Source organism: Capra hircus, chromosome 1 (assembly GCF_001704415.2).
Source record: "Capra hircus breed San Clemente chromosome 1, ASM170441v1, whole genome shotgun sequence".
In the NCBI taxonomy this organism is placed as follows: Eukaryota; Metazoa; Chordata; class Mammalia; order Artiodactyla; family Bovidae; genus Capra; species Capra hircus.
The window spans coordinates 44,279,547-44,307,509 of record NC_030808.1 but is presented as its reverse complement, the minus strand read 5'-3'; the positions used below and the strand labels follow the sequence as shown (position 1 = coordinate 44,307,509).

Genomic DNA, 27,963 nt, shown 5'->3' with positions numbered 1-27,963 from the left:
GCTTTAGGGAAATTCCTAGACTTTCTTTTTGGTGTATTGATGTATTTTGGGTGCTGTGAGGACTACTGCCATAACCTTCACTTGGCTTACTCTCAGTAAGAAAACTTCATTTTGACCCACAGAAAGAAGAGAACATTGAATAAATCCATTTTCAAAAATCACCCTGATTGTTCAATTCAGTGATCAAAAATTGTTGCTGGGGAGTCTATAATTTCAACCAGCCAATGGAGGATCATGGTCTGAGCCTGACTGATGGTTAAAAAGGACTCACCTAATCTTGGGGCCCCAGGTTTACTTCCTCTCATCTGGTGATGCTACCCTCCCAGGCATTCACCTGTTTTCAGGCACAAGGGCTTCAAATAAATACCCGAGACTTGGTTTAGCGCTCAAGGATGATTTATCCTCCCCATTTCAAGGACATTTTACTATACCTAATTTTCTCTCCTCCCCTTCTTTATCTTTACTCTGAAACTCTTATTGCATCTCTCTCTGGAAGAACACTTGGTCAGTCGGTCCAGTTCCCCTTGGTAGAATGCCCCATTTTGAGATCTTTGGCTCCACCACTTCACTGTCCATTTCTGTATTTTCTGCTTTTCTTTTTAACGCTTGACTTTACTACTGGAGGAAGAACGTTTTCCTTTCTTTCAGCTTCAGGTGAACTGCCATCATGGAAAAGGAGGCCAACAGAGTCACAGCTCCCGTCACCAGATAGGCGAGGGCTAAGAAAAGGCTGCTGCCTCCACTCCACGTCAGGGTGGAAAGAACAACTGCTTTTTGTCCTTGGAACCTGCCTACGGGAAAGTCTAAGGAAAGACAATTGGTTAAGGATCTGTCTCAGCACTTCTCAGCCCCACCTCTACACCTAATATTGCTGTTTTTGTTGGTAATAAATGGTTGACTATTCAATTTCATTTAGCGTAATTTTTACCAAGCAGTATGTTTTATCTTGCTGGTAACTAAGTGAAAACAAGGCCTCCCTCTACATAGTTGTAATTTACGAAAGAAACTGACACAAATAGATCTGAATGACTTACAGAAAACTCAATAATATGAACAAATGTGGTTAATTTACAAACCCAAGGAAATGAAAAGCCTATAGACAGATTGTGCACCAAGCCGAAATTTGTGTTTGTGGATCAGGACACCCAGGGTAGGCTCAAGTCCTTTAGAGGCTAAGGTTCAAATCTGTACCTCAGGGAAAATTCTTCAAGAGGAGTGAAGAAAAAAAGAGTAGTGAGAGAGATGGCAAAACATTTTTGGTGGTGTATTCAAGTTTTGAAAAGGCCAGCATCCCTCACTGCTAGGGAGAAAGTGTTTGAAGTGGCTTTGCTATCATTAGCATTTGAATGATGTCATTTTGATTATGCATGTGGCCTGAGGTTTTTAAACATCTGGTGCTTTTTGTAAACCGAACTAATAAACAAATAAAGGCTTCTCATAGCAACGGCATTTCCCAGCAAAGCTCTTAAAAGGCCTCAAATCACTTGGCAACATGCTATTTAAAGGCACAAAGAAACTTGTTAGGAAAGCTAGTTTGCTTTCTTTTCCATCAAAATTCCTCTTGGTCACCAGGTTCCTGGGCTCCTTGGGTGCAGGTCCTCAACTAGCCCTCTGATTCTTTTCTCCCCCACTCCCCCGATTTCGTTAAGAGGGTCTTTTCCTCACAAGGGGTCAGTGGTAGAACTATCTGCAGCTCAGGCTTAGTTCTCTGCATATTAGCCAGGCCGTGAGGCTGGACGGGTAATACTCACACTAGGGTTCGACATAGGTGGTATAGGTATAGGGCTGAAGCTCAGGATTGAGGTTCTGAGCTAAAGATTTAGGTTGGAGAGTTGTCAGCATTAAAATTTTCCTGTGAATAAACACATCCAAGGAGAGCATGTTTCACGCAGAGAAATAGTGTCTTCTTTGTTTGAAAGTGGACTCCCTCTTTCCATCAACCTTAAACTCACTGCAGTGCCTTGTGAGACCACCAGTGCCCAGGGGTTTTTTCCCCTGTGTCTTGATTGCTATCCTAACTGCTTTACTGGTAGGGTCATCACAGAAAAAGCTGATGAGAACTGAAGGTCCAATTTGAAAGACTACTTTGAGCAACTTTCAGTCTCAAATTTTCTAGGAGGCAGAGAGAGGGGTGGTGAAATCCTATTGAAAAGGTAATGTTCTATGGCCTGGTCTTTGATCTGTACACACAGAGAGCAATTTCTGACTTTCCTTTTCACAGACTAGCATTAGGGACCATGCTAAAGGAACAGCTGAAGGCAAACCATACTCCTGGTCAGTAAACAGAAGGAAGCAATAAGCTGAGAGGCAGAGATGGTGTCTCTTCAGTGGAGGTCTCTCTGCCCAAGGAACATCCCCACTCCTGTGTCAGGGAGGAAACCTCTGCTCTAGGACAGAAAAGAAGAAAAGACGGAGCAGGGAACTGGAACACATATCATCATTCACGGACCCAAGAATGTTTCAGTCAAACTCCTCGAGTGTAAAGAAACAAAAGAGGTGGAGAGTTCAGTGTTCAGATCCTCCAGGCTGCTGGGGGTCCTGTGAAAAACTCCAGTGGCCCTGAGATGCCACGGGGGTGCTGATGCCTAATGGGCTGACATCTCAAAACTGTGTACAAGTCCTGAAAAGACCTGCCTCTGGGAGAATTCTGCCTCAGAGAGAATCATGACAGGACTTGAAACCTAAGTCTGAAGACCAGAGTTAGTACAAATTATATATATTAAAAATATATATATATATATATATATATATATATATATATGAAAAGATAGTGTTTGGTGTCATTTTGAAGTTAAGAACTTTTTGTTCTTAAGTTAAGAGTGACATTTATATTTTTAAAGTAACTGAGAACACTCAGAATCTCATATTCAAGTATGTCTCCTAATGTGGGCCATATGTCCACAACCAAGGCCTTGGAGCCTACTAGCTGGCTTCGGACCAGTACAGAAAGAGCAGGGCATCCTCAGTGCAGAGCTGGTGGTGCAGCTCACGTGGGCTGGAGGAATCCAACCTGCTCCCTGAATCCAGAGCTGCTCCCTCGGCCCATGAGACTTACGCCTAAAATACAAGGTTCTACCATCCCTCTCAGTTTTCGTTGTTTTTAGTCCATATTCAAATCTACTTCTTCGTAATCCTATCTTTACTTCCAGGGTCCTCCATGTCATCCCATCCTCTGTAACAGGCTTCTCCTCATTGTTTTAGATCTCTAGGCCCAGTGTTACTTAATTTTTCTCCTAGGGAAGAAACAGTCCTTCCTTATTTACCCATACCTGCTTACCTAATGTCGCTACTGTTACTCCTTAAAAAAAGTGCACATTTGATTATATATAAAGTAGACACAAATAGCTATGTGGTGATGGAGGGACAGTATTGCCTATAAGATAAATATGTATTTCTTTTACAGTGTATATAGATTTGATTGGAGAATAGAGAAGTATAGAATGAAATAGTTCGATAACTAGTAGGCAGATGGACCCTGATTTTCCTTTAGCCCTGGAATAAAAGGATACTGTAGTTTATGATGAAACTATAGCTACCAGCAGGTAAGCCTTCGGTAAAATTGCCTATTCGATGGAGTCGGCGGTAGAGTTTCTTGAAATTGGGAAAGGCGGCTGTCCGCATCCACACGATGAAGTCATCATTGACGAAGCCGTTGTTCCCTGGGTCCTTTTCATCTAGTTCATAGACAGGCTTAGGCCAGTTCGGAGGCTTTGCAGTTCCTGCGGAAAGTTAATAATGGATGTGGTTGAGAAAAATCATCTACCGCCTTCAGTTTTTCTTAAAATGTACAGAATGGAACAACTTTCATATTCTTGAGGAATTGAAATTACATTTTTTTTTAAAGTATGTGTGTGTAAGCTACATGAATATGCAACCTTTAAAGATAATGATTATAGGGCTTCCCTGTTGGCTCAGGAATAAAGAATCCGCCTGCCAGGGCGGGAGACACAGGTTGTATCCCTGATCTGGGACGATCCCACCTGCCAAGGAGCAACTAAACCCACGTACCACAAGTACGGAAGCCCTCCTGCTCTAGAGCCTTGCTCTGTAGCGAGAGAAGCCACTGCGACTAAAACTTGTGCACCGCATCTAGAGAGCAGGCCCGGCTTGATACAGCTAGAGAGAAGCCCGCTTGCAGCAATGAAGAGTTTTGACTTAGTGCAGTCAAAAATAAACAATTATATAAATAAAATAATAAAATTTAAAAAAGATAATAAAGACTCTAAGGAAATGTCGGGGGCCAGGAATGCTGATGATACTGTTATAGGGTTAAAAAAAAGCAGAATATCACATTGTATGTGTATTATTTATCCAACTATGTGCTGTGCTGTGCTTAGTCACTTAGTTGTGCCCAACTCTTTGCAACCCCATGGACTATAGCCCGCCAGGCTCCTCTGGCCATGGGGATTCTCCAGGCAGGAATACTGGAGTGGGTTGCCATGCCCTCCTCCAGCAGATCTTCCCAACCCAGGGATTGAACCCAGGTCTCGCTCATTGAGGGTGGATTCCTTACCATCTGAACCACCAGAGAAGCCCGTATTCAACTATATTAAATGTATAACAATTGAAAACATTGGAAAAATAGGTGCAGCAAAATACTAGTGGTGGTTGGTACTCAACGAGAGCATCATGGGCAATGCATATTTTCTTTACCTTCACTGGTAATGTAGAGAACAAATTAAAACAAGATACCGTTTCTCCTCAAAATGGGCTAATATTTAATGAAGAAAAGAATGAAAATCACTCATGAGGCAGTGGAAATGGGAATTCTTGTACAGAGCAGATAGATGCATGGATTAATGACATCTTTGGTAATCTAGGAACAAGCAGCAAAAGATTAAATGTATCTTGCATATGTTTTAGCTCAGGAATTCTACTTCTAGGACTGTATTCTAAGGAAATGATCATGGGAAGTGCATGAAGATTATGTTACACAGATACTCCCCGCAGACCTGCGCCTAAGAGCGTGAAGTTGGAAGCAAGGAAGAGGAATTGGTAGAAGGGAGAAGGTGGAGAGCAGAGGGGTGGCAAGCCTGTTCTAAAGCCAGGAAGCCTGGTGGGTCTGGGAGCGGGCGCTCGGGTGGAGGGCTGGCGCCTTGAGTCCAGTCTGTTGAGTTTACTCTCATCCTCTACTTCCCGCTTTACAGTGGTAGCCATGTCTCTCTCCCACTGGACAGCAGACTCTTGAGTTCAATGTCTTCCTCACTGTGGTTTCATTGTCATTTAGTCCAACCCCTGGCACATGGTAGGTATTCAATAAATGCCTGATAAAGGGAGGAGCGATTACGATGAAAGTTGACCGAAGTTGATAATTAAAAAGCATTCTGAATTTTGAAAAAGCCAACAAGAAGTTGTTCAGTGAGCCTTTCACTTCTGTAAAAATGGTTCTACTATTTGTAAGGAACCATTCTTTCTTAACTCTGACCACTGACTATTTTCTCTTAAAAGAAACACAGTCTTATTTCTAAGCATGGGCTGTAGTGCTTATAAAGGTATGTGCTAAGTTTGGTTGGATTAATCTGCTGAATTCTGTTTGTAGACTTATACTTCCTCTGGAAATAACCCTTTGCTGAGAAATTTCCTCTCCAAAAACGGTGGAGACGTTGGTTGTCCCGAAGACTTCAATGGTTGTTGATAGAAGAATTTTGATCGACATTGAAATTGTCTTTGGTGCCTGCACGTGGATGAGCTTCTCTGGGAGCTCGTTGGTCAAGAATCCACCTGCAATGCAGGAGACGCAGGAAATGTGGGTTCAATCCCTGAGTCTGGAAGATCTCTTGGAGGAGGGCATGGCAGCCCATTTCAGTATTCTGGCCTGGAGAATCCCACAGACAGAGGAGCCTGGCAGGCTACAGTCTACGGGGCTGCAAAGAGTCAGATGTGACTGAAGGGACTTAGCAGGCATGCCTGCACACGGACCACACACTCTTTATTTTAGCCAGAGCTCATGCTCCAAGACAATGTGTCCTGTGGACCAATGACATCCAAATCACCAACGGAGTGAAAAATGCAGGTTCAAACATGCCTTTCCTTACCAACCTCCAATCCCATCCTATCCCATGTCTCCAGAGAGTATGAGTATAGGAAGAACCAATTTCTTTCATTTTCCAAGTTCAGCTGGGTCCTTGGTATCCCTCCATTCACTCAACAATAAGCATTTCTCGATTGCTCACTTGTATCAAGCACCAGGGATTTAAAACTGTATGAGATCTAATCCTTTTCCTCAAGGAATTAACGTACCAAATGGGAATGACAAGTATTCAGACAGATAATTACAGTAAAATATGGTAACTCCTACAACAGAAGTTAAGAACAAAGTGCAGTGGGAGATAGCCAAGGATGCTTATGTTACATGGCTGTGGTTTTGGTACGACAAAACAATAGCATGTTGCCAAGTTCCTTTCTAGGAGTTTAATTACAGATACAGTGTGCATACCTGCCAGTGTGCCTAGGACAGTCTCATTTATGTTTGTTGTCCATTGTCTCATCTGATTTAGCATTTATCCCAAGCGAATAATGTAAGTATAATTTCATCCTCTCTATTCTAGTCATGGTCTTAGCTAGTAGTGAGAGATACCTATATATGGTGAACAAGAGTGCTTACTTTAACATGTTATTGATGAAAGATAACCAGAGGTTTTTCACAGCAGAACATAACATATCCCCATGACTCTTGCCACTGTTTGATAGTACAGCCAGTTAGACCACAGCCTCTGTTTCAATTTGTGTGATGTATTAATATGAAGCTGCCAGGTTGCAAGTCATTGGGCTTAGTAGAAAAAGTGGGATGTTGCAGTTTATGTTATATGGACATAGTATGAAATACAGATAGTGTGAAAATATATAGTGTGAAAAAAATGTACAGTGTGAGAATAGCGTGAAAAACAGATACTGAGCAGTCTTTCTGATAGTAGTTGGAACTCTCTTGCAACAGTGTTATTTATTATATGGTGTAAAAATATAACTATTTTATTGTTCAGTATCCATTTTTTAATTTGCTAGTAAATTCTTTTACTAGCTGTGGAGAGCTAAAAAAAGAACACACATGTTCAATGAAAAATTAAGTACAATTTTTTCAAGGATGTAGATGAATGTGATACTTGCAATGTTGGCTGACATTTACTCTCTACCACAGGAGCCATTATGATGTCAATGATCACGTGAAAATCCAAAGATATAAATCTGCTGAAGAATATCAAAATCTACTTCAAAAGTTTGCACTTATTTTTAGAAGAGTGTATTCAAAACAGTGCTTTACCTCATGTAGCTACAGAAAGTTCATTTATATATCATTATGTGAACATGACTTTTCATTTAGATCAAATAAGTTTCTGTCTAGTGTCATTAAAAACATTTTTTTTGTAATCAAAGGAAAGTTTTAATGTTTTGGCATTGTAATCACATAAAGAACCTTGTAAACGGTTAAATGAAGTCAGTTTTACATCAGTCTTTTCAGATGTATTCATCTCTGAATACATTGGCTTGATTTTATTGATTTGATTTTTGATGGAATCAAAGCAAAGATTTTCAATGTTTAATACTGGAAGATAAAACTTCTGACAAAGTTATAAATATTACTATAAATTAAGTTAAAATCAACAATCAAGTCTAAATTTTCGGGTTTTATAGTGATACTATAAATACAAATTTGGTAGAGTACAGGCAGAGTAAAGAAAATATTCTTAGTAAATCAAGAAATTTATGGAGAGATGGGGCTTAAAATTGGTTGTGAAACATAAATAATAACTATATCCAAACAAACTACAATATTTTGTTAATCAAGAGAGGTGTAATTATGCAAATTTAAATATTTTTATATAGTCATAGAGAAAATGAACTTTAAAGTTTTTACAATGACAAAGATGTTAAAGAAATGGTTCAGCACGGTAGTACTTTTTTTGCTACACAACGTCAATCAAAATTTTAGAAATCTTTGAGCCTTCAAAGGGCTATTTTCTCTATCAAATGATGAGTCCTACAATTAGCCTGAATTTTTTCTTGGTAAATGAGCCCTCTAACTTTTGGTGAAGTTTTAATCAAAATAGTTGAAAAGTTTTAGACAAAGTATTCTAAATGTGGAAGGCCAGAAATCTTAGGTTTTGAAGGTATAGTTAATTGTAATTATCAAAAATCAAGTTTGCAAACAAGAAGGTACTGAAATTTACCCCTATGAAAGCAAGGGAACAATTTAACATATTATATAATGATCCTATCATATAATGATAGTTCAAAATGTGTACAAGATTTAATTTTTAAATTCTATAATTGTGCTTTGGAAAATCTCAACTTATGTGAAAAATATTTTGATGGAGCTCCTATTTTAATAAGATCAAATTTTCTTCTCGATGAGAATTAAATGATATCCAGAAAGCCTAAGATTTCGTACCATCTAAAACTAGTAACACATTTAAAAAATCATAGAAAAAAAGTGAAGTAAAAAAAAAAAAAGACCTTGCCTATAAAAACATTTGGGTTGCATATTCTAAAACAAAAGAATTGAAAATGAGAATATCCTCCATTTAGTAAAATGACTGTGAGCGTAATAGGTATCTCAATACCTATAGATATTTTCTTAAAAATAAAAAAAAAGGCCAAAGGAGAAGGATCATCTACAGGTGCTACAGTTGAAAGTGATTAACCATAAAATGCTCTTCAAAAAAGACTGCGGCTCAGACAGGACAGGGTCCGAAGAGGACCGCCGGCGGGGATCTGCGCGCCTGGAGCCGGGCGCGAGCAGTGGAGCGGCTGCTCTCCGCCCTAATTCTCCTCGCCTCCTCGGCCGCCACCCAGCCTCAGAGGCCCTCGCCCGGGCAGCCCCGTCTCCCCTGCACGTGCCGCGCCCGCGAGCGAGCTTAACAGCAGAAAAAAAATCCTCAGCACCAACCAGGCACCTGGCCCAGAGGAAAAGGGGAGAGATGGTCATGCCAAGAAGGCTGAGGAGGAGGAGAGGACCGACACTGATCTGCCGGCACCAGAAACAGAAGGCTGCCCTCGCCGTTGCGGGCAAATTCCGGCCACTGCGGAAAAGGAGGAAGGATCCCAGCTCCCGAAGAGCCAGCCTTACCCTTCACTCGGCTCCCTTCTCTTCCCTCTCCACGGCTCTGACTCCCATGAATCTGTGTCTCTTGGTTCCTCTAGCCGCTGGGGGAGGCATGGTCAACCCTTAGACATTATTTGCCCTGCCCCGTCAAGCCATCTCAGGCCCCTTAGCTGTTGAGGCACCAGGGACGTGTGTGTGTGGAACATGTGTATGTGTGTAACGTGTGTGTGTGTGTGCTCAGTCGCTCAGTCCTGGGACTCTTTGTGACCCCTCGGACTGTAGCTTGCCAGGCTCCTCTGTCCATGGGACTCTGAAAGGCAAGAATATTGGAGAAGGTTGCCATTTCTCCTCCAGGGGGTCTTCTGGCCCAGGGTCCATTAGGCATCTCCTGAGTCTCTTGCACTGGCAGGAGGAATCTTTATCACTGAAACACCAGGAAAGCCTACAAGGCACACGGGGAGGATGAATTCAACAGGCAGTCCCTCCTCTAAGGGTGGACCATTTTCTCCTGGAGATGTAGCTTCTATGCACAGTGCCTATGCCTGCCCTTTGAGGCTAAAGAGCAAGAGGTTTTGAGGTTGAGAGAGGGACCCCTGGCAATGTGGGAGGGAGGGAAAAGCCTTCAGAGTAGGGTGTTTGAGGGTGGGGCATATACCCTGTTCCGCTACTTACAATATTCTCATTTTAGATAGCATTCTTTCCTCTTCATGTCCCCTTAGTCCTCCTATGAACTAAGCCAGAGTGGGACCTGGAGTCTCTCTTTCCCCTGGGCAGACCTAAATAGCTGCTTCCATGTTAGTGCATGATGAGGGACAAGGAAAAGTTTCTTGCATCATCTAGTCTAGAACCATAAGAAGCAGAAGTGAAAGAGGTTCAAGGAGCCACAGCAGGGAAATGGAAAGATTTGGAAAGGAAAGAAAAATGGGGTAGGAGGAGATCTCTAAAGACCCAAGTTACTACGGCTGAAGGTGTATAACCTGCCTACCTCTAACCCCTCACGTCTAGCCACCCCCAGAGGCCACACAAACCAAGTGACCCCTGTAGCTACCACCTGCCCCACTGTGGAGTCAGAGCAAAGTTGGAACAGCCACTCTGTGTGATTCTAGCATGCGTAATAATTATGAAAACAAAACCAAAAAGCCTCAAGTGGGGGATATTTGGGAAAAAAAACAAAAAGATTGTAGATAATTTTGTGATTTTTTTTCCCACAAAAATTCAAAATTTTAATTAGAAAAATATAGGGGCATTTAATTAAGACTTATATGGCCAAGAAACTGATTAAAGTATGTGACTCCATATCCAGAATAATTATTCTGTTATCTTTTAGCATTTAGATAATATTTAAAGCATTTTTAAAGTTGGTTTAATGTACACAGATATAGTCTTTTAACTTTTGAAAGCATTGTATTTTAAAAATAATTTATAATAGAATTATTTTATCGGCCCATCAATATGGTAATATCAACTTGTTGATCAATAAACATCACTTTCTAATAAATATGTAACTTTAGTTATTCCTGTGACCTCTTTCACTCTCAAGAATGCACTAGTTTGGACAGTAAATTATATGATCACTCTAATTATAGATAAAGGAACAAGTTTCTTAAAACATTGCCTTTTTCCTGATGGTAATCTAGAAGGAACCAGGCTACCAATCATTTTGTGTTTCTGATAGGGATGTGAAGGATGCTTACTCCTTGGAAGGAAAGTTATGACCAACCTGGACAGCATATTGATAAGCAGAGACATTACTTTGCCAACAAAGATCTGTCTAGTCAAGGCTATGGTTTTTCCAATGGTCATGTATGAATGTGAGAGTTGGACTGTGAAGAAAGCTGAGCGCTGAAGAATTGATGCTTTTGAACTGTGGTGTTGGAGAAGACTCTTGAGAGTCCCTTGGCCTGCAAGGAGATCCAACCAGTCCATTCTGAAGGAGATCAGCCCTGGGTGTTCTTTGGAAGGAATGATGCTAAAGCTGAAACTCCAATACTTTGGCCGCCTCATGCAAAGAGTTGACTCATTGGAAAAGACTCTGATGCTGTGAGGGATTGGGGGCAGGAGGAGAAGGTGATGACAGAGGATGAGATGGCTGGATGGCATCACCGACTCGATGGATGTGAGTTTGAGTGAACTCGGGGAGTTGGTGATGGATAGGGAGGCCTGGCGTGCTGCGATTCATGCGGTCGCAAAGAGTCGGATACGACTGAGTGACCGAACTGAACTGAACTGAACTGAATCTAGAAGGAACCAGGGTACCAATCATTTTGTGTTTCTGATAGGTATGTGATAGAGATACTCACAGGCAGGAAAAGTTAGAAACGAAGGTAATAAAAAAAAGAAGTAAAGAAGGAGGAATCATAAACATGCCCCCACAGATCAAAACCAATGTTTTCAGAAAGAGAGAGGAATACTGAGCTAATGTATGGATCTTACCTGCAAATGCACTAGAAAGATTTTGGAAAGTTGGATTCTGAAACTTGACATACTTGTCTGTCCACCATGCAGTTTCAGTCCTTACCATTGGGACTCTGATATGTGTAGATGAATTAAAGTTGTACAAAAGAACAATGGTGTCTGTGGGGAAAATTAAAGACTGTGTTAAGAGATTCAGGCAAGCATTTTCGCCACGCTTGGAAGTGCACAATCAGACACAGCTGAAAAAGCAGGGTTTGAGCAGACTCTCCACATGCCTGCATGCCATAGATGCTGGAATCGGAAGACGATTCCTTTTCTTTCTAAGGCCCCAATTATTGAGAAATACTCTTAGGCTCCATTTAACTAATGTTTCCCAACTACTTCAAATCTCTGGTGAAGAACTTACTTGCCAATGAAGTATCATAAATCAGTGGATAATGTATACAAACATTAAAAAAAACAACCTGCCACTCAGCTGCAGGAGTCATCTTCTGGACATTAGGTTTTACACGCTTATGAAAGGAAAGATGCTGGAGACAGAAAAAGTCACCTACCATTGAACATGCTGTTGGCAATCGCACCGCAAGGAGCGATGGGGAGCCCATTGTCAGAGGTTTTGAATGGAGCACAGTTTCTAACATCCTGGAGGAGAAATAACACAGGAGTACGTGATTTTGGTAAATTCTTACAATGCTGGAAGTGAAAACACTGGCAATGTCAACCAACTCACTCTGACCCATTGGCACAGACTGAGATTATGGACTGCTGCCTGTTGTTCCCAGGCTTCTGGCCCACCTGGGCTAGAAAATGTTTGTGTTTTGAAGATATTTATGTGTGTATACACATGTGTGTAGTTTCTTTCCTCATTAACAGTACATAGCATACTGAGTATGGATGCAGGAAGAAATTTTACTTTCCTGGCTATGCTAAATATCACACTAAGCCTACATTGGAATGCATTTTAAAAAGTTTTTCTTATTGGAGTATAATATGTTCTAAAAACTATATAAATTGTGAGTCTACAGCTAGATGACAGACCACAGGGAAATCCACCTACATAACTACCAGAATATATTTTAAAAAGAATGGCTGCTAAAAACCATTTGGTTATCCCTTTTATATAGTGTCAGTATAGAAAAGGTTTCCTTTAGCTTTTCCTGCCAGTATGTTGAATATCATCTACCTAAAGTAAAGTTTTGTAATCTTAGGTCTGAAAGGATATTCAGTAAACCAAAGGCTTTTATTCAATCAAGTAGAGCCCAGTTTCCTTAAACTAGGCTGCCTGAAGGCCCCAGTTATAAACAAAAGACAGTGGTGGATACAGAGTGAACCAGATGGAGATGAACCACTCAAGGTTACTATCAAAATGGTTGGTGCATCCATCTACTAAAACGGGGAAGTTTAAAGAAAACTACAGAAATCAAGTGTGCAAAAATACTGAAATCTATTTGATGTGTCAGTCATTCAAAGAAGCAAACACTCTACTGTTTGAAGCAGCTCCAGTATGCCATCAGCTTATTAACAGAAACAAATCCTGAATTGTGGTTGAAAAGGTACTTGAAGATTTGCCCTTCTGACACATTCATTATCTCCAAGACTTGGGCAGTCCAGTATGAATCTGGCTTTAATATAAGACGTTGTTAAACTGAAAAATGGGTGACACGTGAAAGGATAACCATCTCATTGGAGAAGACTCACATTCCTGTTCTGAGGAGGGGAAGGGCTCATTCTCAACAGCAGTTATCCTGAATACTCAGCCCCTTTAGTTCACAAAAGAAAGAAAGGAGCATTTCTGTCTTGTAAAACCTTAGCTTTTGAGTTTATTTTCCATATGCTCATTTAGACTGAAAGATCTATCTGGTTAAAAAAAAACAACACAAGGAGTATTATACCAAATTTAATAAAGCCCTACCTTTACATCTGTACCCACCAGCTGGATATTACTTCTGGACAGAATATACCGATAGAGGTTCTGATAGAAGCCATACAGTTTATAGTACAGATAAACATTACCCTGTGGAGGAGAACATCAAGATATAAGAAGAAAGAAAAATAAATGGAAATATTAATAAACATGGATGGGATTTGTTAAATATAAGTAGTACCAAAAATATTGATTGGGAACTGAAAATTTCCTTATTTCAAATAGAAATCCAAGAAATTGTTTTTAAAAATCAGTGTTGGAAAATCCTAGTATATAGTGTATACAGAATTATTAAAATGAGTAAATAACTTATTTTTAATGTTTATGTAAGGGTTACTACATTCCTGCCTTGAAAAAAATTTTATAACTAGGCTTTGTATTCTTAATACATAAAATCTGATTCTTCAAATATTTCCCTCAAACACTAAGAAAGTTGCTTTGCCTAGGGGTTGTGGTAGGCATCAAGTTCACGTAGTTTCAAAGCAAATCCATGAAATATAATTTAAAATTGGAGCCACTAAGCATATTTAGGTGCATGTGCCCACTGTCTAGAGACAAAAACCCGACTCCAGGGCTGCACTCACTGTCCATAAACCCAGCTCCAGGGCTGTGCCCACTGTCCACAGACATACACCCAGCTCCAGGGCTGTGCCCACTGTCCACAGACATACACCCGGCTCCAGTGCTGTACCCACTGTCCATAAACCCAGCTCCAGGGCTGTGCCCACTGTCCACAGACATACACCTGGCTCCAGGGCTGTGCCCACTGTCCAGAGACATACACCCAGCTCTAGGGCTGTGCCCACTGTCCATAAACCCAGCTCCAGGACTGTGCCCACTGTCCAGAGACATAAACCCAGCTCCAGGACTGTGCCCACTGTCCAGAAATAAAAACCTGGCTCCAGGGCTGTGCCCACTGTCCACAGACATACACCCGGCTCCAGTGCTGTGCCCATTGTCTAGAGACATATACCTGGCTCCAGTGCTGTGCCCACTGTCCATAAACCCAGCTCCAGGGCTGTGCCCACTATCTACAGACATAGACCTGGCTCCAGTGCTGTGCCCACTGTCCACAGACATAGACCCAGCTCCAGGGCTGTGCCCACTGTCCACAGACATAGACCTGGGTCCAGGGCTGTGCCCACTGTCCATAAACCCAGCTCCAGGGCTGTGCCCACTGTTCATAGACATAGACCCGGCTCCAGCACTGTGCCCTCTGTCCACCAACATAGACCTGGCTCCAGGGCTGTGCCCACTGTCCACAGACATAGACCCGGCTCCAGCGCTGTGCCCACTGTCCACAGACATAGACCCGGCTCCAGTGCTGTCCTTTTATCTTAAGATCAAACACAGACCCATAGCATGTATCACTTGATCAAGAAATGGTGATCCATTTGTTATGGACAGAAAGATGGAATAGTTCACTAATCTAGAAGAATGATGATTTTCATCTTAGCAATAAGTAGTCTTGGTGCCATGAGAGATACACCTTTTCATGGATGCTGCCATGAGACTGCCCACTTACCGGCTACCATCATGCTTCTGCCCCTTTGGTGACATACCAGGGCCCTTCTCTAGCAGGGCTTGATACCGATTTTACTAACAGCACATATGATGCAAATGTAAATGTCCAGTGTAGCTACTTATTATAGCCCTCCAGGCTCCTCTGTCCATGGAATTCTCCAGTCAAGAATACTGGAGTGGGTAGCCATTCCCTTCTCCAGGGGATCTTCTTGACCCAGAAGTCAAACCAGTTCTCTTGCTTTGCAGGCAGAGTCTTTACCATCTGAGCCACCAGGGGAGCCCCAAATAATACACTACCTATCTCCAAAATAATAAAGGCGTGCATCTAAAACTATGAAGGTCTAAGTTTTTATTAAGTGACTCCTAAATGTTAGGTGCTATATTCAGTGCTAGAAATACAAAAGTATTCCATTCCAGTTCCCTGAGCTAACTGATTCTCTTATGCTACGCAAATTTGCCCTTGCCCTAAGGATCTCTAAGAGGATGAGTATGGGAGATGGGATCTGGGACCCAGGGCAGGCTGAAAATAAAGGTCATAGTAAGTGTGGCCAGTGACAGAAAATCACAAAGCCTGAAGAGCTTAGTCCCTGGTAAGAGAAAAGTCTCTGGGACACTGAGAAGGGGAGATGCTAGGCCCTGACAAAGGCAGGTTGCAACATCATAAACAGAGAGCATGGATGTGAAGGCAAACAAGTCAGGGGTAGTGGGAATGACGGATTGCATTTCCTCACACAGAGCTGCTGCTGCTGCTGCTGCTGAGTCACTTCAGTCGTGTCTGACTCTGTGCGACCCCAGAGACGGCAGCCCACCAGGCTCCCCCATCCCTGGGATTCTCCAGGCAAGAACACTGGAGTGGGTTACCATTTCCTTCTCCAATGCAGGAAAGTGAAAAGTGAAAGTGAAGTCGCTCAGTCGTGTCCGACTCTTTGCGACCCCATGGACTGCAGCCTACCAGGCTCCTCCGTCCATGGGGTTTTCCAGGCAGGAGTACTGGAGTGGGGTGCCATTGCCTTCTCTGCCTCACACAGAGAGGTAACCTCTATTGATGACCCATAACAGCAGAAATAGGAAGTCCATAGGATGGAATTTGCCATACATTTTCTTGGGAGCTAAGAAGAGAATTCTACTTACCCAAAGTTATATATCCATATAAACATGACAGAATAAATAGTGAACACTCACACTTTAGAGACAGGAGTGTTTTTAATAAACTTTTTTCAGTGATCCTTTGTCCAAGATTTTACAAGGCCTCCTTGATTGTCGTCTTTTTGATTAGTCCTGGAGGCAAATGCACTGTATGGTATTTCTTCTCTTCAGTGCAGGATTCCTAGGTCAAGGCCGAGAGCCTTGCATGATCTAGCATGTGTAATGTGTGTGAACTGGCGAGGGGAAGGCCCTGTGGTGGCCCTGAACAGTTTGGTTAGATTTTTATGAGAAAGACTCTGTCTGAAAGGAATGGTCAGCAGCTGGTAACACTTATTTGCCTTTAGGATTTCAAAGGACACAGACAGATGGGAACTTGAAGCCTTTTAAGGTTTTATCTTTTGGATTTTTTTTTTTTTTTTCAAAAAAGCACACTGAGCCCCTAAGAAGAAACCAATCCTGCTGACACTTTGATTTCAGATTTCTGATTTCTAGAATTATGAGAGAATAAATGTCTAATGTTTTAAGAATTTAAAAAAAAAGCAGCGCTAACTTTACTTTTGGGTGGTGGTAGCATGGTGAGTTGAGGAAGGCAAGAAGGCACACAATTGTAGACAGCTAGAATTTTGATCTCTAACAAAAGAACACAGATATGAAACTTCCCCATGGACTTTATATACACATCACTTTTGACCCAAGTACTGATTCTCTTATGCTATGCAAATTTGGCCTCGCCCTAAGGACTTTAAGAGGATGAGTATGGAAGATGGGAGCTGGAACCCAGGGCAGGCTGAAAATAAAGGTCATGGTACATGTGACCAGTGATTCAGTAATTTTCATACAATTTCCATGTGAATTACTCAAAAAATAATTAAAGATATAGTTGTATTCATACTATTACTGATGCCAACATGCTTTCATCTGGGATCAAGGGGGAAAGGGACACATAGAACCAAAACTTCTTAGAGCATAAAGCCATAACATCAAGCACTGTATCTTTTTTCCATTCGTTAAAATTTCAGCGTCTAGACATTACTGTGCTGACTAAGGTCCGTCTAGTCAAGGCTATGGTTTTTCCTGTGGTCATGTATGGATGTGAGAGTTGGACTGTGAAGAAGGCTGAGCACCGAAGAATTGATGCTTTTGAACTGTGGTGTTGGAGAAGACTCTTGAGAGTCCCTTGGCCTGCAAGGAGATCCAACCAGTCCATTCTGAAGGAGATCAGCCCTGGGTATTCTTTGGAAGGAATGATGCTAAAATTGAAACTCCAGTACTTTGGCCACCTCATGCGAAGAGTTGACTCTTTGGAAAAGACTCTGATGTGGGGAGGGATTGGGGGCAGGAGGAGAAGGGGACGACAGAGGATGAGATGGCTGGATGGCATCACGGACTTGATGGATGTGAGTCTGAGTGAACTCCGGGAGTTGGTGATGGACAGGGAGGCCTGGCGTGCTGTGATTCATGGGGTTGCAGAGTCGGACATGACTGAGCAACTGAACTGACTGAACTGAACCACGTATACTGTGCTATGCACTGTGGAGAAAGCAGAGGTTCTTATGTTCACCCAAAACCATTAACAGAAACTACAGGTTGCCAGACAGTTATAGGTGAGCATGCATGCTAAGTTGCTCAGTTGTGTCCAACTCTTTGCAACCCTATGCACCATAGCCCACCCGGCTCCTCTGTGGGAGGAGCCCAGTCCTCTGGAGTGGGTTGCCATGCCCTCCTCCAGGGGATCTTCCTGACCCAGGAGTTGAACCCAATGTCTCCTGCATTGGCAGGTGGGTTCTTTACCTCTAGCACCACCTGGGAAGACCAGTTAGTTGTAGGTGAGAGACAGACAATAAACAATACATATAATAATCTGTTCATTTATATAGTAAGTTCAAAGGTGATAAGCATAAATGGAAATTACAGCAAGGTAACATGAATCAGGAGTGCAGGGGCAGGGTGAGTAGACAGGCAGCAGTATGAAATAGGACGGTTAGCTGATAACTGAGCCAAGCAAGACCTGAAGGCAGCAGGGGCGTTAGCCGAGGGGATGTCAGGCATGCGGACGAAGAGAATGCCTGACTTGTCTGTGGAACAAAGAGCCCACTGTGGTCAGAGAGTGGGTAGGGAAGAGAATGGAGAAAGGAGGTGAGAGAGGAAATCAGTAGTCAGATCATGTAAGGCCTTGGAAGGACTTGCGGTTTTTCATGGAGTGGAAAGAGAGGCCATTGCAGGGATTTTTTAGCAAAGGAATAACATGATAGGACTCAACGGTTTAAAAAGTTCAGTCTGGCTGTTATTCAAGATTTGGATATAACAGGGAGATCTGGTAGGAAGCTATTGCAGAAATCCTGGTGAGAGCTGAGTGTGGAGCTGGGAGCAGCAGCAGAGGTGGGTAGAGGTGAGCAGACTCTGGATATATTCCAAAGGTAGAGCCAGGAGGATGGGTTGGATGTGAGCTGTGAGAGAATGAAAGTAGTCAAGAATCACCCTGGGCTTTTAGCCTGAGCATCCGAAGGACAGACTTGTTGCCAGCTGAGATGGAGAAGTCTGTAGGTTGGAATGGTATATTTTTTGGGGGGAGGGCATGGAATAGGTAAGGGGGAAAAGTGGATATTCATTGAGTTTTAGAAACATTAAGCTTTAGATAGCTATTAGACACTTGAATGCTGACATTAGGAAGGCAGCTGGAAATACAAGTGTGGATATTGGAAGAGATGTTTGGGATAGGGAAAGGAAAGAGAGCATTGGTGATAGAGGGTGTTTAAATCTAGGAGGTAGATGATGTTTCCTAGGAAGTGAGTGCAGACTGAGAGGAGAAGACCAGAGACCAAGACTAGAGCCCCGAAGCTCTCCACAGAAAGGGCCTGGGGAAAACAGGAGGAACAGCACAGGAACCAAAGAAGGGCAGTCAGAGAGGAAGGAGGGAAACCAAGGGAGAAAGATCTCTGAGAGGAGAAGATGTGTCGAGGAAGAGGGAGCGGCCACCTGTGTACAGCGGGTGACAAGGCCCCGGGGACTGAGCCCTGGATCTGTCCAGAAGGGAGGCATGGGGAACCCTGCAGTTTCGCTGAGTGAGGGAATGAGAAGAATTAGAAATAGCCACGACAGACTCCTCTGGCTACGTTTCCTGCTGATCTGAGGAAAGAAATGGGCCGATGGCAGGCTGGGAAATTGCGGAGAATAGAAGACTGCTTTGTTTCTTAAAAGATAGGTGAGGGACTTCCCTGGTAGTCCAGTGGCTAAGACTCTGTGCTCCCAATTCAGGGGGCCTGGGTTTGATCCCTGGCTAGGGAACTGGATCCCACATGCCACAGCTAAGAGTTCACACGCTGCAGCTAAGATCCTGCACAGCCAAGTAAGCAAAGTAAATATATATATATATATATTTAAAGATAGGTGAAACAATGTGTCTCAGTGCTGGTGGGAATTATCCAGTAGACAGGAAAGTTGATGATGTATGAGAAGCGAGAACTGCTGAGTTAAATCCTTACAAAGGCAAGAAAGACTGGCATCTACCGCACAAGAGGAGAGGTGAGCCTTCAGATGGGAGCATGGGTGGTTCACCTGTGATCACAAGCGGGAAGGCTTAGTATGCAGTATAGAGATGAGTAGGTGTGTAGTTGTGGTGTGGCATGTCAAGCATGGTCCCTATCCTCAGGGACGTTCCTGTGAATAGTGGAAGTGAGTACAGGATATACGAGTGATTGTAAGTTCATCAGAGGAGAGGAAACAGCGCTCCCAGAATACAAATGTGGGCAAATGCTTGCTGGAGGCATGGGTGAAAAAGAGGCTCAGGGAATACTGGGGGTGATATTAGGGGCTCAAAACTAGTGAGATCTTACAAGTGCAAGTGAACGGGGAGACTTTCTAGGCAAAAGAACAGCAAGAACATAGAGAGTTGTATTGTGGCAAAGCAAACTGGTCAGTTTGGCAGGAGTACAAGGTCTCTTGCAGAGATAGAGATGAAAAGGTAGTTGGTCCTCAGGTGTTGAAAAGCAATCTGAAAGAGTGCACACTTTGAGGGGGTGCAGGGCGCGGTCTACCGTTTCTGCAAATAACAATGGGAGACAAATAGGAGAAGCCAAAGGCTGGAAGTGCAGTTAAGGCTGCTGTGCCACAAGACCAGGAGAGCCCGAGCTCGGGTGATGCCAAGGAACTGGAGGGACAAAGTGGCTGGGAGAGACATGGAATACAGAACAATGCTTACACATCAGAGGTGTGGATGAGAACGGAGCAGGCAGGGCGGAGTTAAGGAAGAGAATTTTGAGTCGTGGTGATGAGATCTTTCCCAGAAATAAGGATTCTTTCCCAGAAGTCAGGAGGATTTTTTCAGGAGATGATGCTGAGTCTGGTTTTGGAAGGAAGCAGGGCCTTGAGGACTGGATGGTCAGTGATTAGCTCAAGAGAAGTCCTGCCCACAAGGGAAGACTCCTATGCAGAATCTCTAAGCAGGGGAAAGAGAGGGAATGAGGCAGTTTAGGGAGGAGGGCACTGTCAGGGGAGAGGTGTGGAGACAAGGGGGCAGGATCTTTGAAAAGTTGTAGGAAACACATTTTCATTTGATCATATCTTTGCCACCTAGAAAGACTGTGGAGGCCCTGAAAAGGTGCTTCTTGATCTCCTAACTGCAGGGAGTGGACTGAAGGGACCGCCCCGGTGGCCGTGCTCTGAGGTCGTCCTGTGTTTGCACTGAGGTCATGCTTCCCATGGCTGGTCCCAGCCAGTGGCTCAGCCATAGTGATCCTGAGGGAAGGACTCTCTGTTGGCCTTGCTGAAACTTTCAGAAGCACACACTGCATCTGAGATCTTCCTTCCCTCCTCCCTCCTATTCTCCCTGTCTCTCTGCCCTCCTCTTCCTCTGTCCCTCCATCCTTCCTTCTCCCCTTCCTGCTCCTTCCCTGAGGGGTGGGAGTGGTGTTGTGGTTCAACAGCTCTCCCAGCCTTCTCCATATTTTCCAAGGCAGGCAGTTCCCTCGGTACATCTCTGGCGTGTCTAATCCTGTCCTGGCATCTGGTTCTCAGGAGGACCTGGACTAACACGAGACTTTAATCAGTGCAAGAGCAGGGACAGCTCTTAATATTTCTTCGGCATTTCTCACAGTGTCTGACAGCCAGGCAGGAGTCGCCTTAGGGATTAGGCAACTGCATGCAAAGGATGACTTGGAGAGGGGCCCAAGGAGAGTCCCACCAGGTGTGTGACCCTTGACACTAACTCAGCGTGTGACCTTGGCCAAGTCACTTAACCTCTCAACCCATTAATTTTCTCACTATAAAATGAATGGCCAGATTCAGAGATTTCTATGGTCTCCTCCTGTGCTGACACTTGCCGTACAATCTGTTTGACTGATGTTAAGAATTATGTTACAAAGTTAAGTAAAGAATCTGGAAATTTAGACACAAAGGAGAAGAATGAAAATTCCAAGGGGGAAAAAAATGGTCAGGGAAGAGAGTTGCACACAAACTCAATACTTTATAAGACCGGCTGCCATTCCCACCCTGCTTTACTTTTTTGTATTTTCAGTTTTGGAAAGCATTTAGTGGAGATCACAAACTCACTGCCATGTGTTAATTAGGAACAGAGCAGCATAGAGCCAGATGAAGGCTCCTGAATCTCACCTCCATTTTCTGTGGAAGGTAAAAGGAAATAGAACAGTTGCATTCTTTGTCAAAATTAGTGGCATCTTCCCGCAGTTTTGCACAAGTTGCACATTTTGCTGTATAATTAATCTGTCAGGGAAAATAACAATTATTAATTAAAAAGGGATGTGAGTACATATCTTAAAATCCTGAGTCCACTCAAGTCACCAGGCTCACCGGGTCAAGGGCATGCTGTCTGGGACATGAACCAAGGGCTGCTCCCTCGATGCGCAGGAGAAGTGGGCCTCCTTTCATTTTGGCACCTGGCAGTATTCTGCCATGTACTGGAGTTCCGGGTTTCTACTGCATGTTTAGCCCGTTGTGATGAAGGCTTACACCTCCATTATAAGAAGTCACCATTAGGAAAGTATTAGCCAGTGACTCAGGAGAACTGGGCCCACGGCCCAGGTCTAATCAGCTTTATGGGGAAGTCACTCCACTGGTTTTCCATGTTATCATATGGAAAATACTTATACCAGTGAATTCTTCTGCATGATGTCTTGAGGAAGTTATTAAAAATGACCAAACATAGAAGAAGTGTTTCAGAAATGTAGAATTACAGACGTATGTGAAGCAATTGTTTTAAAAATGCTGTTACGTTCTGTAAAAGTTAAATTCTGTGCAAAATGGAATAAGTGGACTCTTTAAAAAAAGGGTAGTGTGTCCCACATGGGCAAATTCTGTGAGCTTTGGCTCCACTCAGTGACATGAAGATGGAGTTGGAAGGAGAGTTGGGAACGGAGGAGCAGAGAGAGGCCATGGGGCCACGCATTTCCCTCCTGCTCCAGGGAACACTCATCTTGGGCACGCGGGGGTGGTGTGGCTGCTGCTGGCAGCTTCTGCTTTTTCCTCACCCGTGCTGAGGAGTAATTAGAAGAGTCTGGGGATGGGAGACGAGCAGGGACTGGCTTTCTTCCCAGTAAATTACCAATCAGATTTTAGATTCTCTGGGAGAGAAGACTAACAAGAAAGAAGGAATTTTGAATACTTGCAAAGCCACTGGGTGTTTGGAAGTCAAATGGGTAAAGTGTGAATACTAAATTAAAGATTAGCCAAAAGGCTACTTAATTGTACTCAGTTGCTTATATTTACTTAAATCATTCTTTAAGTATGCAGAAAAACTTGAACTATTATTTTTTAAAATACTGACACCTTTTCTGTTTGTGAAACTGCATTCCAATTTTTTAAAAGCAATAAAGAACAGGGCTGTATCTAACTGAGAGCTAGCACACTGAACTGTGTTCATCCAGTCTCTGATATTGAGTTAAATACTTAACCTCCAGGGCCCACATTTTGTTCACCAGGATCATTTTGGCTAGCAATGAATTGATTTGTGAGCTCACTGTAGTAGCGTACATTGTACTTCACGGATTCTTATGAGAGTTCTATAACGCCAAAACAGAAAAAGCGTCTTTGTTGATGAATAAATTTTTGAATAGATGACATCCAATGTGCTTTCTAGCTCTAAAAAATTTTATGAGGAAGAAGTATCAAAAATCAACGTGTTTAATCTACTTTGCTGCGTGAGTGCTTCTATAAGCCTGTAGCTCTAAAATGACAGCAAAGATCATAGTCTGCTCCTCACAGAATTTTGGAGAGGCAGGAATTATCATTCTTGCTTAAAGTGAATTTGCAAAAAGGGCACTTTCTTGTTGTGCCTCAGGGCTGACTGAGAAGAGGAAAACCAGCTCAGAACTCTTCTACTAAGTGTGTGTTGACAACACTGGCCTGATACACACACTTCATCTCATCACCCATTATAATAAAACACTTTCATGTACAACAGAGGATCACACTCTATGGGTGGCTTCTGGTTTTTCTGTATAAAAACAAAACGTTTAGAAACAGTCCTAGCTGAAGTGGCTTAAAAGAACAGTCGATTGAAAAATCCTCTTAAGATCATGATAAAACCATTCTGTTGAGACTTGTTTGCAGAGTGGCCTTGGCCAACCATGGGGTGAGGTTCTCCTCTCACATATAAGGTGACATCATTCAGCAATGGCTGCCTTGTGATGGAGGCGGCACTTCATAGTGGGTGGGGATGGGTGCTCAGAAGGGAGGAAGCTGAAGGACACGGGAAGAGGAGGGGAAGAACAAGAAAGAAAGGGGTTGGTGAAGAATAAAATGGAAAAGTAAACAGGATGAGCTCTCTGTGGAAATGAGTATCAACCTTGTAAGCCAATTACTTTGCAATCACCTTCAGCAAGGCAAGCTTATTTTCCTCCTGCCATTTTGGCCTCTGCCACATGGTAGGGCCTGGCAGTTTACATGATCACACTGGAGGACTCAAGAGGACTTAGGGGCATTGGGAAGCCAAGCTGCCAGGAGTGGGAGGGGAGAGCAGAACATTTCAGGGGAAAGGCAACACAGCAGGATGTGTTGGTGGGAGGAGTGGGACCTGAAATGACATTTTCCTTCTTTGAAGTCTGTTTGCCCAAATCTGTTCTTTCGATAAGTGAGTGCCTGTTATGCACTGGCAACATGCAAGAAAAGGGTTGTGGATACAGCAAACAAGCCAGCCGCAGCTGAGCTCTCTGTTCTTGGCACCCACCGTCTTGCTTACTCTATCATTAGCTCACTGAAGGCAGGAATTGACTCTTATTTGGAGTTGACTCATCTGCACACCCAAAAGAACTCTGAGCATGTTCATATACTCATGAATGTTAAATCGGTGTTGCCAGACTTAGCCTCGATGGTAATTTTGCCGCTAGCCTATGGGGAGAGGGACTAGATGAGCTTTCCACAACGGCCTTCAGAACAGAGGTCATATGGTCTTGGTAATCTGCTCAGAGCTGATTGGCATGAAGCATTTACTTAATTTATTAAACCAAATGTGGGTATGGCATCAGGCCAGATCTGAGCTCCCCTCCCCAGACCAGCCTCTGGGCTTCTCATTCTCCAATAGCTTGTTAGTCAAATTGGCAAAAGGCTTATGACTGAGGGGGTCACAGCTTAGCTTCAGCTTTTCTCAGAGTAGAACTGATTTATTTTAGTAAGAATCCTTTAGAGGCCAGAAAGATTTGCGTTCTTTCCTTTCCTGGATTAAGACAATGATCTGAGGGAGTTTATTTGCAAAGGCAAAGGCAAATGCTTGAAAGTGGCACAAATTTGAAGAGCTGTATCTTTGGCTCTTCACTCTTTTTATCAATATGATTCACAGGCGTCTGGCAGGTCCCTATAAACAAGTATGGCTGAACTGAGCAGGTTGAGAGTGCCTGTTCTCAAGAGGGAGGAGGGATGAATAAAGCACACAGAAGGTCTATCACCATCTGCAAAAGGGATGCTCCAGTCTCATCTAGTTCCCTGTGGTGGGGCTGAGCTCTCAAACTGACCATTCTTTACAGTCTCAAAGCTAAAATTCTTAGAATGCATTAAAATGTAAGATGGGACAAACCTCTACTTCCCTGATGCTCTTTGCAGACAACAGAAGGATGATGCCCATGCCAAGGCAGAATAGCCCTATGGCAAAAAAGCCAGAGAGGATTTCATTGGCTGAGAGCTGGAGCCGGAAGGCAGGCAACTGCTGCTGCTTCATCGCAGTGTTGTCTGGCAATCTGGACTCGTAGTCCTGGCATTTCCTCTTCATTCTGGTCCTGCAGGTGACCCACATATACTTCTCAGGCATTTATGACATTACTGTTCAGAGTAATACCACTTAATGTTAAGAATTATGTGACTCTTCCCTTGTGGTGGCAAAGTATCTCTGCTTCCTAGAATTATTCGTTAATCAGACCTGCTGTTCAGTAAGAGCACAGCTCCCTTCAATCAGCCACGGCTTCGTACATTTTTCTTAGGTTCAAACACCTTGTTGTGCTAAGTGCCATGCCTAGGAGGAATAGTCCCCAGCAGGTCTGTATAAACCAACATCTGGCGACACTGGGAAGCAGTTACAGCAGGCTATTTCTGGGACGTGGTGACTAATTCAAGGCAAGCCTTTCCTGAAAGGGGAAAATGGATTTAAGAACTTGCCCAAATCCTTGGAGATTAATACAAAAAACAGAAGTGAGTGCAGTCAACTTTCAACAAATGTGGTTGTCCATTAACATGAATATAAACTAAGTTGGGAAAATGCTAACTTTTTCCCAGGTTATAGTTAACTTTGCTCTTTGTGATAATGAGGGAGGGAGAAAGAAACAGGAATTGCAGAACACAGATGTCTAATCTCAGTAGTTTCCAACTCTCTCATATATAAGAAAGACTCTGGTAAGAAGGTGTAGATGAAAAACATCTCTTCCTAATCTTTCTCCGAGCACCCGCTTTGATGGAGCCCAAATGAGGTAAGAGAAAGCAAAAGGAAAATAATCCTTTAAGTGTTCAATATTGTAATATGGTATTATTGCTTGGCTTGGTTTTGCTTTTTCACATATTAGAAATCTACTAACATTATTTTCATTAGGCTATTAATAATTACTTCTTCAAGATGCATTTAAAATGTAGAATTAGGATTTTAAAAAAATTAGGCAGCAGATGAGTTTCTAATCTTTTTTTATTAACATTAGGCAGACAAGCCATGCTGGACTCTTTTTATATTAAAGACGACAATGACTTTGGCAAATCTACCTAGTTTAAAAGAATACAGAACAAATATAACTACTTACACTGGGATGTTTCCAATTCAGAGTCAAAGTTTCCCCTTGCAAGACTGGAAAAAAGCAGAACACCAATGGGAACTTTTCAGCAAGCCATTTGAATCGGGCTTGAGGGTAGTGACAAGTATGGCTGTTGGTATCAGGCAGATTTGTGTGAGAAGACGGTAGTGAACACTTCTAGTTCACACCTACTATTTGTTTTAATAAGTAAATGTGGTCAAGAACCTTAGTTCAGTAACAGCCCGTGAGATTAGATTAAGTGTGCAGAGTTGGCCTACAAAATATCAGGTATGTTTGCAATCTAGGTACTTGTTTCAACACTGGGTGAGATTATAGTAAACAGGTAACGTCTACCAGAGGGGTCATTACAAGAACAAATCAAGAACAGTATTTGTTACACTTTTTATAGAGTGACAAAACCAATCTAGCCAAAATCCCAAACTAAAAGGTGCTTCACAGGAGTATAATAGGATTTCCAGAGAAATCCTAATCACAAAGAATTGGCTCACAGGACTACAGAGGAGGTTGACAAGTCCAAAATCTGCAGAGCTGATGTTCCTCAAGTCTGAGTTTGAAGGCCAAAAGCTGCTGAAGAACCAGAAACTGGCGGCGTGTCAGTTTGAAGGTCATCAGGCAGGAAGAGGTGATGCTTCAGTTGGAAGGCGGAATTCTGTCTTACTTGGGGGAGGGTCAGCCCCACAAGGGTTACACTGAGCTATATATAGCTTGCGTGAATTTTCTTTCTGTGGAGGCTTTCTTTCTTTTTCCTCTAACTTTTTGAGTTTGTTCCGAGGTCCCGCAGAATGGAACTTGCTCCCTTAGCCTCGGAATTCCTGTGTGTGGCTTCTAGCCCACAGAGGCGCATGAGCAGCAGGCAGCTGGTGTGAGGAAGCAGGTGATTTGCTGGAGTGTGATTTGCCATGCTGCTAGGCTCCTTTAAAATTTCACAGCATTCGAATGTGGAATGCACTAATGGCATCTGTTTGCTTTATTTTCTCATTTGTTGTATATGCCTGACTCTCCAAACAGATAACCATGGTGTCTTTAAGTGAGTATGGGAGATCTGGGTTTGCCTTCTGGTTCTGCTGCTTAAATTAATGTGTATCCTTTCTGAGATTCTGTTTCATCATCTATAAAATATAAATAATAAGACATTTCCTCCAGAATTATTTTAATGATTAAATGTGACAGAGTATACATATTTTTCTAAATATATTTTCTAAGGAATGACAACTATATGCAGTGTGGGATCCTTGACTGGATCTTGGAATAGAAAAAGGACATCAGTGGGAAAACTGGTAAAAATCCAAATGAAGTCTTTAGTTTAGTTAGTTAAATTGTACCCATGTTGATTTCTTAGTTTTGATAACTGTACTACGATTATACAAGATGTTAACACGGCGGGACGCTGGGGGAAGGGAATATGGGAATTCTCTATGCTATTTTTTTCTGTAACTATGAAATTATCTCAAAACAAAGAGTTAAACAGATGAATAAGGTAGTTGTAGTTATACTGTTGTCTTTTATTTATAAATTGCCACATGTTCTTGCAGCTCTTTCCACCACTACACCCTTCACATTGGGACCAGGCATTGCAGCTGATGAATCTGTTCCACATGTACCATCTCATGAAATACTCAGCAATCCTGCAAGGTGGTATTCCCATTTCACAGCTAATGAAACTGAGGCTCAGAGAG

The 27,963-nt window shown here is 42.8% G+C and overlaps 1 protein-coding gene across 1 annotated transcript; it reads right to left on the bottom strand.

The window, feature by feature from the left end:
- On the bottom strand, nt 379-26,668 carry LOC102177192 (cell cycle control protein 50C). Its single transcript, XM_018058475.1, has 8 exons — nt 26,276-26,668; nt 25,072-25,270; nt 21,657-21,767; nt 13,368-13,469; nt 12,010-12,097; nt 11,474-11,614; nt 3,510-3,719; nt 379-803 (listed from the first exon to the last, which is right to left on the bottom strand). Exons 2-8 carry the CDS (start codon nt 25,261-25,263, stop codon nt 616-618), a joined length of 1,032 nt encoding a protein of 343 aa, XP_017913964.1. The 5' UTR covers nt 25,264-25,270; nt 26,276-26,668; the 3' UTR covers nt 379-615.